We start from the raw sequence: 14,222 nt of genomic DNA on the forward strand, positions 1-14,222 counted from the left end.
TTGCACAATATTTAAAGAACAAAGCGCATGCAGAAAACATAATAACAAACAGGGTGAAAGTACATGTACATGACGACAAACAGTATCAAAAAGACTACGGAAGAAAGCCAACAAAAACTGACTGAAAACCTAATATTGCACACATTTCCTCTGGACTATCACATGAAATAGACAGTCAAAATAAAAAAAAATGTAAAGCTGTACAAAGACTGAACTGGTCTTCCCGTTTAACTATAATAAAGCTTGCTTGGCATTTAAAGCTGTTATTTACACAAACTGCATTACTCTAAAAAGGACCAAAAAAAGCTGCATTATTAGCACATAAACCCTTTAATGTGAGCCATTACTCCAGCATGGTGCACTCTGAGAGTTTAATGGAGCCTACAAAAGGAAGGTGGGTTGTTAACCTGCTCAACTGCCTGTGGGTCATTTACACAGTTAATGTTCTGTCAGTCTTACGTGTGTCTTTGTGAGAATGTTGTGTAGAGCTTTGGGCATCATTCAAAGTGATTTTCTGAATCATAGAACTAATTTCTGTTCATTTTTTTATTTATTTTTATTTGTTTCACAAATAATGCTGTAGGAAGAGTTGAGTCAGTCTGCTGCTCACATAAGACGGACGCGTCGTCACAATCCTTCACTGTTAGGGTTCTGTGTTGGTGTGTGCGATCATTTCCTTGTGGTTTGTTCTAAACCTTTCTCTGTGTTCATTATATTGTTGGAAGAGTTCATTCCTTTGTGTTTAGTTTCTTGGTTGTTGTTGTGCTCTGTTATTTGTGCCTGTGTAGGAAACTGATTTCCTACCCTCTTTTAGGGGTAGGAAAAAAAACATTAAATCAGATTGTTTGAGTCATAATGAGTATTAAGTATTTTTGTCTAACAGGTGTGTTTCTGTTTCCTCAGTTGCGGCAACTGTGAGTCCCCAGCCTCACAGAGTTCCACTACATGGTGGCCGACTCCGAGTCAGACACAGCAGTCCTGAAATCTGTGCCTTGCTTTTAAAAAAAACTCGGAATATCTCTGGATTACAAGGTGAATCTTTATTCTGAGGATTTTGTTTAATAAAACGAGTATAAAAACACACTAATAAAAAAATGACAAAATAAATGGAAGTACATTAGTTTTTATTGGTTTTTATTATCCTCTTAAATCTGTTAGATTTTCCCCTTGGTTTGTAGTTTCTTTGAGTTTTATTTCTGCTGCCTTTGTGTTAATTAATCTCCCTCCCTCAGATTCTCCGTTTTCTCCCTGCCACAGCTGTGTGTCTCCTCTGATGAGTTCGTCTGGTTACCCATGAACCTTTCTGTGTACCTTGGTCTTCAAGAAGGTATTTCTTCTCTCAGGTTTTTGACATCTCTATGGGAATAAATGACACAATGTTAGACTATACTGATTAAAACAGCTCTGAAAGCAATTGGTTACCCTGGGTTTTATTTTAGGGATGACCAGAAGACCTCTGCCCCCTGACAATCTTAGTATAGCAAATAAAATAAAAAAAGTCATAACATAAATAAAATGTTGTCCTCACATATAGAGTGAGGTGGAATTATTCATTGGGAAAATGTAATTTGCATAAATACATTTATTTGGAACATAGGATTGCCTGATAGCAAATCTAACAGGATGGCAGTTGCCTCCTCAGAAATGTTTGCGCTGCGCCGAACAACAACAAAAAACTACATTACTTATTGTTTGTTGTGGTTGTAAGCATCTGTTAACCTTTATATAACTTACTATCAGACAAGCTTGTCAGGTTAGGATGATTAAAACAATAAGTCAAAGTACCCGGAAAGAACAAAAGAGTTTATTCAGAGCAGAGGATTTTTTTGATGACAGATCAACCCAACTAGGATACTGGGGAGGAGATCTCACTGATACGGGCTCAGGCCCTCGCATGCAAAAGGTAGCAGCACAAAAGATAAGGAAAAAAGTCTGCAGACGAGGACGGCATCAGTCAGCCTGTCGGGGGGGAGAGACGAGCTGCCACTCGCCTCTTAGATCTGAACTGCACGTCTCTCTGGGAAATACCTCCGTCCGCGGGTCCGGAAAGGTTATCTGGAAGCACATTCACAAACGCACACGCTCACACACAACGTTTTGATTGCATTGTAGCGCTGAAGAAAGGCAGTCAATCACCAGAGATTTCCCCCGGTGTCAGAACAGCAGGAAAATGTCAGGATTCTCAGAGGAAAAACACATTGGTTTTAAACCGAGGCGTGTAATCCATTTTGTCTGCTTGTTTCTTGTGAAACGTCGTTACTTTTGCATACAACTGCTGCACCGCTGGGACAGAACCTTCAAACACAGCAACCCTCAGTTTTTCCACAGCTGTTGTTACACCTCAGCTGTAGTTTTCTGTTCTGGCCATGAGAGGGCAGAGAGAGAGATAAAGAAGCCATTGTTCACTGTGAAGCCGGGAACTATGAGAGCACATTTGGAGGTCACTTTAAACTGAGTCCTTCTGATCAATCTGTCATTGTTTTTTATCGTGCACACGAGAGATGATGACTGCATGAACTGTAAGACACTTGTGTAGATCTGACTAGTGGAGTTTTGCTTTATTTGGATGCAGGGCACACTTGCAGAATCATGCCATGAGGTATGCCTGGAGGCTTTTTGCTTTGATTTCGGAAGCACAACTTCCTTGAAAAAAGTCTTTCCACAAAAATTGGGAAATTCTTAACATATTTGTCTGTATAACAGCTTCAGAGATTCAGAGATGTCCTGGTGATTCAGTCGGGCCCACTTTATTTTGTGGATGCAAAGTTTGCTCTTGGGGTCATAAGCTCAAAGGAAACTCATGAGGTTAAGGGAGTCTAACATTAAAACATTAAAAAAAGTTTTCTTCTGTGATGCCAGAGTTTCTCAGATTGGAGTTTTGTTTTTTGTTTTTCTTTTTTTAATTCACATATTTGTGGTAAAAATCTGTGACTCAGTTTTGCACCTTCAAGGTAATTTAAGCATTGAACCAATTGACTGAGAAGAAAAACAATAACTTTTTTCATTTCCAGGATTAAGTGCATCATGAACATTTAGACAATAATTTCTTGACTATGCAAATAAGATGAAAACAAAGTCATTAACCTTCAGAGTTCTGGTTTTGTGTCCTATGAGAGAGTTTGAGTTAGCAGCAAATGCATGTCAAGCAGAACAATAAAACAATAGCCTGGAACCCCACAAAAACATGCTCTGTCTTCAGAAACATGTTATGTAAATACATTTAGTAGTTTAGTGGGCAGGAAAGCAAAGAGTCTATGGGAATAAAAGGACAAAATCCTTTGAACATTCCTAAGCAGTTTTTGTGTCTTGTGTTGATTTTTTGAGCAAGAATCTAAAAATCTTTAATGTGAAACATACACAATTACAGTACGCAGCATTCTGTATCATTCAAAAAAAACAACTGTATCCCTTTGAGCCCTAGAGGACAAGAGTGGTCGACAGTCATTCTCTCTGCTCTTTGTTCTAAATCTGCATAAGGGTGATTAGCGACGTGGCAAAAGGCCACTGCAGCTGCACAGGGACAATGGACGGCAGAGAGGTTTAAAGAGGTGACACTTTACTGTTGGGACCTCACCATTCATTCATGGAGGTAGGCCCCCGTGCCGCTGTGGGGCCTAAGCTGCCTGAGCTGATCCCTTCTCCACTCCAGCTTCCCCGCTTTCGACCGCTCCCTCCTCTCCTGCACCTTCCGTTCCAGCGCTCGCACTCTGTCCCGGGAGCGGCTGATGAATACTGGTCTGCACCTTTGCAGCGCTCCCTGCCAAAGGCAGAAACACATTGCTCTCTTTGACAAATCAGTTAGGGCGTCTCTTGAATTGCGCTTGGAGTTCTTGTTAAGTGTTTTTCTTTCAGTTTTTTTTTTTTCTGTAAATATATTTTGCATCATCGTTTTCGTCTGTGCATCTGACACAGACTCTTCTGCATTCATAACAGTAGAGTAGGATTCTTCTAAAATTAATGTTAAAATACATTAAAGTTTGTCTTTGTAGCAGACCCAGTGTGAATTAGCCTCGGGGGTACAAATGCAATAATGTGACAAATGTCCATTTCCTCAAAAGTGGAAGAGCAAGCAAACATCCCATTCAATTAGTGGAGGCACTTGAAGAAAATATCTACTAGCATAAACGTGCTTGTTATATCTACGACCAGAGCAATAATTAAAACATTCTAAACATCTGGAAGTCTAAACATGACCGGACAAGGATCCAGGATTATTTTACAACCACACAAATCAGGAGGAAGGAAAGAGGTGTCAAATAAAACCTCAAAGGCTAGCTGTTAGCAAAATATTCATTCTTTTTAATTGTTTCCAAAGAGCTTTACCACCAAATGGTGCTACAGATGAACATAAAGGTTCTAGATGAGATGTTTAAAGATTCCACTCCGAATAAATAAAAAAAAATAATAAATCAATGTTTAACAGATCATAACATATGCTTTTGTTTCTTTGATTTATTAACTCGTTAAGTGACCTCTGACCTTACCTGAAGGGAGGCACTCTCAGTTGACCCGTCATGATCTGGCATCAGTGAAATAAATTCAGCGTGAGGCCGCTTGTGATGCCGGGCTTCGCCTTTCTTGGAATTTATATATCCTCTCTCGTCCGTCACTTCTGAGAAAGAAGGAGGGAAAGAAGAAAAAAAAAATCAAATAGTTTTGTGTTTCATTCGCACCTTGCTTAGCTCCGCATGCCTGAGCTCAGCGTGGGGTTGCTCAACAGCTCCCCAGGCCTGCAGCAACATTTTACTCCTTGGATACTCTGGGCAAGCGTCAGGAAAATCTCCATGCGAGTAAATTGATTCAACACAAGCACAGTGTCGAACCTGCAACTTTTTCCAGCTTAACATTTTCACGAGGTGAGAAACGACAAGCATTAAAAAAAAAAAAAAAAAAATCTTCCTGTCACGTCTGGTGACAGAGTTGTGTAACAATACCAGCGTTTCCCCGGTGAGAATCCGTGGAGGGCCTCTCTGAATCGCCACTTGGTGTTTTCTTCTTCTTACTGAGCTGCCTCTGGAGTTTGATGTTGGCTATAATCGCGGCCGCATTGAGGGCGAGCACTTCCTCTTGAGACTGATGGGAGTCAGGATCTGAAAAGCAGGAGGCCTTTGATGTGAGCAAACTGCGAGCAAAAACAGCGGCAGTGGTTTGTTACCGGGTTCTGCACTCAGGCCGATTTTGACATCATTTTAATATCCCTCTTCATTCTGCGGCGGACTGGATCAAACGCGGAATTTAAATTACGCCGCCTTTGGCCTTATAATTAATTGTCGACACTCTTAATGAATGTGATTAGAGGGTAATTAATAATTTCATGCAGCGAAAAGAGATAATAAATGAAGAGGCGCACTAGCACAGCAGAAAACTCCCTCCACACATTGTTTTGTTCACTTGAATATACAATTTCCTGCGGGTAATCGTTTTGGCAACTTCAAGCAATCAATTAGTGTTTGTGAAATACGCAGAGATTGTTTCTAATGTTGGACACTTTGCCATAATTAAGTCACAAATCGATATCTGTTTGATAAACAATTCATTTGAGAGAAACAGAGAAATCGAAAGGATCCAGAACATCTTTTTTTTTTTTTTCTAATTTCAATATTATAAGAAGATCTCTTTTCAAATGCAGATTTTATTTACTAAAGGAATAATGAATGAAAAGAAAAGATCCAAGCCAACCTGAACCCATTTTAAAAGGTAAAAACTGTCTCCGATAATCTTTGGCAAGAAACATTTGAGATCATTGACAGTGAGGTTTTACACTTCCTCCCACTTTTCTTTGCAGAATTATTTTAGTTCAGCCACATTTGAGCATTTTAATCAGACTTATGGCTAGACTTTGACTAGGCCAAACTTAAAACTTGGTTTTCTTTCAACACTACTGGCTTGCTTTGGATTAGTGTCCTGTCACTGTGTATACAAAAGTGTACATCACACAATCGCCATGTTTGAGTGTGTTGGTTCTTTTCTGAAGTGCTGCAATAGAGCAGAATGACAGTTCACACCTTTTGCTAAGTGTTCCACTTTTATCAAAAACATCTAATAACACTGAAGCAGTAAAAATGTCTGATCAATCATGTTTGATTTTCAAGTGGCTTTTAGTTAACAACATTGCAGTTAGATTTTAATATCTAATATCTGTGAACTAAAGCAAAAAGTTTAAGATTTCTGCTTCAGATGTTTCACAGTTCGCACTGTTTATGCTGTGCTTTACTTGCGATCCGAAACAAGCAGGTGTCTGACCTGCTATACCCAAATTTACATCAATACCACACACAGGAATCCCCTGGACTTCCCAGGCACCATTTCAAACCTTGCACATGTCCTCATTTTGTTCTGCAAGATCACTTTTTCCTTGCCTCGGCAGCCAGCTGACAACCAGCTTACAAAAAAAAAAAAAGCATCAAGCCACCAATAAAATATGTTAGGTGTGGGCAGAGGCTGGCTCAGCATCAGTAACATCACCTCAGAGACATAAAAAGGGGTCAGAACGTGGGGCCTCTTTTTCCTGATCCTGTCTGGCAAGTGATACAAAACAATCTAAGCTTTTCCACCTGTCAGAGCTCTGAATTCATTCTCCACCACAGAAATGTCACTATCTCACTGAAGAAGCAGAATTAATTTATTAAGATAAAATCCCAAGCTTTGAAAATCTTACATCCCCTTTTTTAGATCCGTCACCTGGATATGAAAATAAGGCGGAGCTGCAAAAACCCACAGCTCAGGTGAGACAACCTGTTGACCGCACAACATGCACCCTTCACCTGTACAGTACAGTCATAACCATAAATGTATAAATGACCACCGTTTATGATTTTTCTCACATTTTGTTATTATGCGCTACTTTGTGTCGGCTTAGCAAAGTCTCTCTCAAACTGTGGGCACCCCATAGTGGTCCGCAAGGCACTGCATGCAAATGACCTTTTATTAGCCCATGGTGCGACCTGCACAGTTAGCTTACCAAAGAATTGTGTTTAAAAACAATAATGAAGAAGTGTCTTAAAACGAGGTCACTCAAAAGAAAAACTGAAGATACCAGTGGAAAGATTTGACGGAAGCCAAGTCATGCTTTCTGTGTGTGTGTGTGTGTGTGTGTGTGTGTGTGTGTGTGCGTGTGTGTGCATCAATGTGATGAACTGGTAACTTGTCCACCTTTTGCCCAATGACTGCTGGAGATTGGCAACAACCCCCATTACTCTGCAACGATAAGCGTTTCTAGACAATGGATGGATGGGTGTTTAGAAGTGAAAATGGGGCTGGAATAAATTTTTCATTCAAATCGATTTAAATGTGTAGGAATATATATATTTTTTTAAAAGAAGGTAGAAATGAGGGTGGATGAGCATGTTTTTTTTTTTTTTTGCATAGACATCAGTTGTTATTCAGGCATATATACCTGGTAAGAGAGTTAGGCGCTCTCACTGCAACAGATGAAGGGAGATATTTTTTTTTATATAACAATCTCATAATCAACAAGACATCAAAGCTGAGGGACTATACAGATGGAGTGTAATATGTTGAAGCTACAAGGCATAAACTGTAAAAAAGGAAGTGTATATTTAGACACTGCGATGCTTTGAAAATATAGATCAAAGACAGATGGAGCCTGTATGTTGACAGGAACACTGTCAAAGTGGGACAGAGAAACCTACCCGGGGCCTTGATGAGAGTGAGACTTGGAGAGGCTCTGCGTGTTCCATCCACTGTCGGTGGCAGTCTTTCTTTCTCATTTCTGTTTGGTGTGAGCGTGTCAGCTGCCGTGGGCCGACTTGCTTCCTTTGCTGCTTTTCCAGAGCTGGAGAAAAGGCGGTCGAGGTCCACGTGATTGATAGAGGTGTCCTGTGGAGGGCCGGAGCTCCGCTTCCAGTCAGGCGATTGTGCAACACCTTCCTTGCTCTGCTTAGAGTGTTCAGTCAAACCGCCGTAGCAGCTCTGTGGTCTTTGCGGCCTCTCAGATCTTTGTCCGGCGGCCCTTGGTCGAGGCTCCGAGGGAGGGGATGCGACGGCAGGGGGGTTACTAAGAAAAAGTTTCAGTGTAGACCTGTGCAGGGTTTCGTTTTTCTGTCCATCTGAAGAGAATGTGTTTGGGGCAGCTGCACTTGGTGAGGAATTCAGGTGATAAGCAGGTACTTTACTGTTTTCTATATGGTTTTCTTGACTCGACGTGCCGTTATTCTTATACAGTCCTTCAGTGTAGCTGTGTCTGTACTCTGGGTTCCTGGGTGTTATCTTGCCTGGACTGTAACTCTCCTTATGCTCTGTCACTTTAATGATTGTGGCCTTTCTTCGCCGAACCACAGTGTCCAAAGTGTTGCCAGAGGGTACGGTTCCCGGTTGACTGCTGTCCGGGGCAGAGCTTGATATAACTCTCTGCTCTGTCACTTTCACTATAGTAGCTTTCCTCTGCACTCTTACTTGCTGGGAGTTTGGGTCCATGGGCTTGCACTCTGGTGGGAGAGGAGAAGGAGACTTCCTGGATCGGGACCCGGGCAAGCTGGCTGATCTGCTCACTTTTCTGGAGGAGATGGTGATGGAAGAGATGCCTGCTATGTTCTGAGGGATGAGGGTGGTCGCAGCCGAACTTGTCTGTATGTGTGACGATTCTGAGCTGTTATTTGCCCCGTAAAAGACAGTGGCCTTTAGAGGCTGAACGCTGCTTGTTCTTTGCAGAGGAGTACGGGGCTGCTGGGTGTTCGTCGTAGTTGCCCCTTGTAGCAAACTGTGACGACCAGTTGGATTAGCAGAAGCTGTGCGATCAGGAGGTGAATGCTTAGTGGGTTCTGTGATTGTTTTTGTCATCAGATATGATTTCTCGTGGGGCTCTAATTCAAACCCCCTGGTGAGTTCATTGGAGTTATTTCCTCCCGAAGGACCTGACGCTCTGCTGGGCTTCCAGCCTGTCCTCAGAGTGTTCCAGCCGGGAAGTCGGTTTACTGCAGAGTGCTGTTTCGCAGGCCCCTGTGGATGAAATAAGATCACAGTATGCACATACCATCAAATTATGTAACATTTTGTCACATCACAGCCATACATTTAAATGTATTTAGCAGCATCTTTTGTCGTAGACCAACACAAAGTGGTGAATCATTGTGAAGTGGAAGGAAATGATCCAAGAGTTCTAAATAGTTTTGCATAAAATAAAATAGTAATAAGTGGAGTGCCTTTTAAATTCAGTTGCTTCAAGGTAATAATTTGCAGAATCCTCTTTCATTGCTTTTTTTCCGCAGTGAATGTTTTGAGGTAAGTCTGTATTTGCCTTGAACAACTACAATTTTGACACATTCTCCTTTGCAAAAAGCACCCAAATCAATATAGGTCTCATCTAGGGAGGCTTTTTCAACGCTGTGTCCGTACACGTGGCTTGTGCACACAACTGTCATGACAAACTGCAGACACCACTTCTTTTGGTTTTCTTTGAACAACGGCTTTCTCTTCAATAGAATTCAGATTTGTGGATTGCAGGACAGATTCTCCATATTGAGATGTGAACCTCTCCTGCTCCTTTAAGGGTTTAAACACACCCTATGCCTCTGTGGGTCCTACTCTGACTAATGCTCCCCTAATAATAAACCTAAAGTAACTAAAGGATTAAAGGACCAGACAGTCTCAGGATGAAAGAAGGTAGAACAGATATACATGCCACACTTTTCACATTTCGATTTCAAAAACATGCTGAAATTTGCGCATCTTTCTTTTACTTCGCAATGCAATATTCTCTTCAGCTCGTCTGAAGGGAATTTGCTGTTTGCACATGACAAGATGTGGAAAAATGTGGACGGATAACATAGCAACACCGCTATAACATGTCAAAAATGTTGCCATTAATCACCAAAGTGAAATGGATTCAGTTTGGCACTTTGATCTAAGGGGCAAATATCTTTTTTTTTTTTTTTTTTTTTTTTTTCCCCCCCAACATCAAATATTGAAAACCTGACATGTTTTCAGCTGTGCATTTCAGCTGCAGGTCAGCTGTTTTGTTTGTTCTGGTGTCAGGTGATCGACTGCTTGCTTGACACAGTGACTGCCCCAGCAGCAATGGAAGGAGCTGCAGCTAAAGCCAGCGCACAGCGTGACTTATCCCTCACTGAATGACAATGAAACTCTTTTCACAACAGCAACTCGGTGGCAAAAAGCAAAAATTTCTGTCTCTAGGCGTCAGTATTTTTGATGTTGTTTATAGCACTTAAAGAAACACTGATACGTTCTCGTGGAAATATTTCTAATCGGATATAATGCACAACATCTCTGCTCCCCAATTGACATTCTTAACACATATGATGTTAAACTATCCATCACTCCAAATAGATTGAATTCTCCATTATGGTGATTTTTAGGAAACTTTGGAAAGTGGAGGGTTGCTGGAAGAGCTAGTTAAATTGTAGAGTCTGTGCCTGCAGCGCTTCGGGACCACCGAATAGGTTGAGGTTCGAGGCGGAGGAGTTATGGAAATATTCGTGATGACAGTCATTGAGGAAGCACCAGAGGTGTGAGGTCGGGTTGGAGGAGAGAACTCTTTATTACATGACATCAAGCAGGTTGAATTCTAGGGAGAAAATGCCGAAGCGTCTCATTTTGCAATGTGCAAATTAAGTTTCTGACCCACAGCTACTCTGAATGTTGACTATATACCTCTAAAGCAGCAGCAGATGCCCCTCTGCAGAGTCATTTACCGGGTTTACTGGCCACAGACAGGGAGTGACACCCTGCACACAGATTAGATGTTCCCAAGCACTGTTTTACCTAACATGCCTCCAGATGGAGGGACATCCTCTGACTGCGCAGGCTGGAAGCCCTCAGAAGGAGTTCACAGCTCTAAGACGTGCAGTTCATGTTCACATTTACATGCACTGTTTGTTTCCTGTTTTAGGTCAGTTAGGCTTCCACTTAAAATATTTCTGTTTGCTGAAAGAAAAATTAATGACGCAGGGATTTTGCTTCCTTGCGGATCAGAATACATTTTATATACAAAACACAAAAGTCATATATTTTGTATTTTGTTAGCAGAACTCCTTGTTTAACTCTAGAACATTAGTTTTATGATTCACAAGCTTTTTGCAATAGTTAGCTGTAATTCTGGCACATTCATCTCGATCGAATGGGTGTGACAGGGGGCCAGGTTTGCAGGCTGCCTTGACAACTCTTTTTATTGCGCCATGTTGAGCAGGTAAAAATAAAATAAGCCAGCAATAAAAAATATTTTTGCAAATATTTTTTATTGAAATGTAATAAGATTTTTGTTGCTTGGGAATGGACGGGTTGGAATCTGGTGATTTTGGCCAGAATGGTAGTAAGTTTACACAAATTACTTTAAGAGGTAGTTTATAACGTAGATCTTTTATATTTTAACTCATAATTACCGATTTATAGGAGGTCAAACAGCAGAAGGTCAGTCCTTGAAAAGTTAGAAACCACTGCTTAAAGGAACCTTAAGCTTTGTGTGTGAGTGTCCTGTCAGACCAGCATGGAAATCAATCTATGTTTTCAAATACTGACTGAGGCATCAAAGAAAAATACAGCTTCAGCCTTTAGCTTAAAAACATCAACTAACTCACCAACTTTCACAAATCCTCTGATTATTACTCCTACATTCCACCTGTAAAAGTTTTATTATGAAGCCTAGCTGTTAGTTTCATAAATGAGGAACAGATTACCTCGTTGTTAACAGAAGCGCCTCTGTCTGTTGTCCTCCTTGTCTTCACACCCAGTGCACTGGGACTGGTGTGACTTCTCTCCGACTCTGCTGGATCAAGGCAAAACAAATGCATTACACGCAAGACAGGATGTCGTTTTCGACTTAGCATGTGCAAACACAAACACACACGCACACACACGCATACACACATCAAGCAAATCTCTAACGACTGTAAGGAAATGTTGACACTGTCAATAATTCACAGGGGCACAACAAAAAAAAAAAAACAAAAAAAAAAGCCTGGCACCACCCTGGAGTCACTTTCCTGCTTCCTCAAGGGGATGACTGCGTTGGTGTGACTGATATCCAATTGTGGCCCTTTCAGCTTGCCTGGCTGTGTTTCCACCTGCTGCCGTTACCATGGTGACAGGCCCTCACTTCGGGATAACCCTGGGTTATCGCGCGGTTAATCTGCGGTGATTTCCATTTTAAGGGACGAGCCAAAATTTACAGCACGTTGTTGGACAACTGCACCTGGAGATTAAATGACCAAGGCCCATGTATTTTTTTTGCTTAAAAAATGTTCCTTCACTAATTTATTCATTGTTCCTCCTTTCTCTCATTCGCTAACTGTGATTAAATTATGGGAATTAATTTTTTTCAATCAGCATCTGACATTAATATCCCAGGAGACCATGAAGGCTGAAGGACACATGGCAAATATTCTTTAAGATCCCAATGGTCAGCTTTTTACGGCCATCATCTTATTTTTACTTAATTATTACGTGAAAGTTCAAATACAGAATGCCTCATATTTAAGCTTAACATTTAATGAGTCCTCTTTAGCATTAGGTAAATTTCATATTTGCTAAATGGGATTTGTATTGAGGGATAGAGAAATGAATCTAAATTTAGCTGTTTCCGCCAAATAAAGACAGCAAGACATAAAATGCGAAAGGAGAGATTTTTAAGATGGAAAAATGTTGGCAGTTTTCTTTTTAGCAACATTTACATTGTTTTTTGCTTATTTTATTTTCAGGTGAAGATTTTACAATGCCCCACTGGCAACTGGTCAAATTCAGCTGGGGCTGTGAGCACTACTTTTATTAGTTTTAAAATAAATGTTGTGTGGCTGTAGCATAATTTCATGCTGAAAATTTTGGGGAAAATTATTGAATACAATATGAACATTTTCAGATACAAACTTTCATATTCATTGTACTTTACCTAAATTGTTCCATTAGCAATTGTGTTTCTCCAGGGAAATAACTTTTAACATTTTAACATTAGTCATTGTTTTCTGACCTTTTTTTATACATTTCTCTATCACTTAATTTTAGTCTGTAAATGTAGCCTTTAACAAGAAATGTTTACGTTGTCATATACGTTAATGGGTGTTAAAACTACTGCACTGTCTTTACGCAGCTTCTTGGTGCCGTGTAGACGGATTGCTTTGATTTCTGCCGGCGGCCCGACTCTTGTCAGGATAATCTATGCACAAACAAGGAAGAAGTTGAAAGATCAAGCTTCTGATCAAACTTGGTGAGTGCAGCGCTGCTGTGTTCAAAGACGAAAAACTCTCCTTCTCCGATCAGCCTGGATCTCCGTTTATCTTCCTGACTCCCGCCTCAATCCCCATCCCACCTCTTTTTTGTTAGCTCTTTAGGCCTGTTTAGGTTCCATTTACTTTGCCTACAGTGCTGTCTGAGTACTGTGGGACAAGAGTCAGGACAGATTATTTTCGTGTTGATTTAGAGAGTGACAGCTGATGACTTGGACAGCACTACTTAGGGAAACTTATGAGAAGCAAGCTGTTTGCCTGCCAAGCAAGTCATGAAATTTTCATTAAATAAGGCAGAAACAGGATCTAATTACTGGGGAATGAAAGAAAGGTGCAAAAAAAAAATTAATAAAGCTTACTTTTCATTAAAACAGACAACCAATAATCTGGACCCATCTGCAACATATCCAGACAATTGGCTAATATAAGTAATGAGTTGAGGGTTTTGTGTTTTACTTCCTTCCTCTTCTGTCTGCTTTTGTCAAATTGTGAACCTGTCATAGGAATCCCTCCTCTCACTGTTAATCGATCAGATTGTCCTTTTAATTGTGTTGGAAGATATGATACCAAAAGACAATAATGTGCCAATAATGGAATTCAACGCTTTTGCCTGTTATTTCTTTTTTACCAGAGAAGTCAGGGTGGTACAGATTTATTTCCCTGACATGTCACAAAAATTTGACCACATCAGTTTGGCAGCTTTAGTATTGAATACTAGGAAAAACACAGAATCCTGTAATGATACAGCTAAATGCATACACACCTTTAGAACAGTGTGTGTCTTCATTCTTTTGAAATGCTGGAGTGATGGGCTGTTTCAGTTTCACCTAAAGGCAAAAGAAAGAGAGAGAAGTTTGTATTGAGTTAATATTGGAATAAAAATGTTCTCCACCGATAGATTTAAAGGTTTAAAAAGAAGACTTTTGTTCAACAATCGATTATGACTGTATGTAACATTTGCTGGTTGACTGGGCAGTCGGAAGAAAAGGGATTCGCTCTGCACATCAGTTCAATCAAACCCCCCCCCCC

The 14,222-nt window shown here is 40.6% G+C and overlaps 1 protein-coding gene and 1 long non-coding RNA gene across 6 annotated transcripts in view; one reads left to right on the plus strand and one right to left on the minus strand.

Moving 5' to 3' along the window:
- Window positions 1–924: 924 nt before the first annotated feature.
- The window catches only part of cunh10orf90 (chromosome unknown C10orf90 homolog), a 20,476-nt gene continuing 7,178 nt past the window's right edge, over window positions 925–14,222 (minus strand). Inside the window, exons 3-9 of one of the 5 annotated variants that reach the window (XM_015028390.1) lie at window positions 13,957–14,020; window positions 11,652–11,740; window positions 7,653–8,958; window positions 4,935–5,090; window positions 4,485–4,612; window positions 3,575–3,757; window positions 925–1,356 (exon numbers count right to left, since the gene is read on the minus strand). In XM_015028390.1, coding sequence (XP_014883876.1) covers window positions 3,578–3,757; window positions 4,485–4,612; window positions 4,935–5,090; window positions 7,653–8,958; window positions 11,652–11,740; window positions 13,957–14,020 — 1,923 coding nt within the window. In that variant the 3' untranslated portion in view covers window positions 925–1,356; window positions 3,575–3,577. Of the gene's footprint in view, window positions 1,357–1,564; window positions 2,057–3,574; window positions 3,758–4,484; window positions 4,613–4,934; window positions 5,091–7,652; window positions 8,959–11,651; window positions 11,741–13,956; window positions 14,021–14,222 lie in introns of those variants that run through there. The other 4 variants (XM_015028389.1, XM_015028392.1, XM_015028391.1 and 1 more) reach the window with 4 other exon arrangements.
- Window positions 2,062–3,154, plus strand: LOC106945007 (uncharacterized). Its single transcript, XR_001424463.1, has 2 exons — window positions 2,062–2,478; window positions 2,547–3,154. It is a non-coding gene; the product is annotated as an uncharacterized LOC106945007 (long non-coding RNA).

Source organism: Poecilia latipinna, unplaced genomic scaffold, assembly GCF_001443285.1.
Source record: "Poecilia latipinna isolate Pla-1442-1.1 unplaced genomic scaffold, P_latipinna-1.0 Scaffold123, whole genome shotgun sequence".
In the NCBI taxonomy this organism is placed as follows: domain Eukaryota; kingdom Metazoa; phylum Chordata; class Actinopteri; order Cyprinodontiformes; family Poeciliidae; genus Poecilia; species Poecilia latipinna.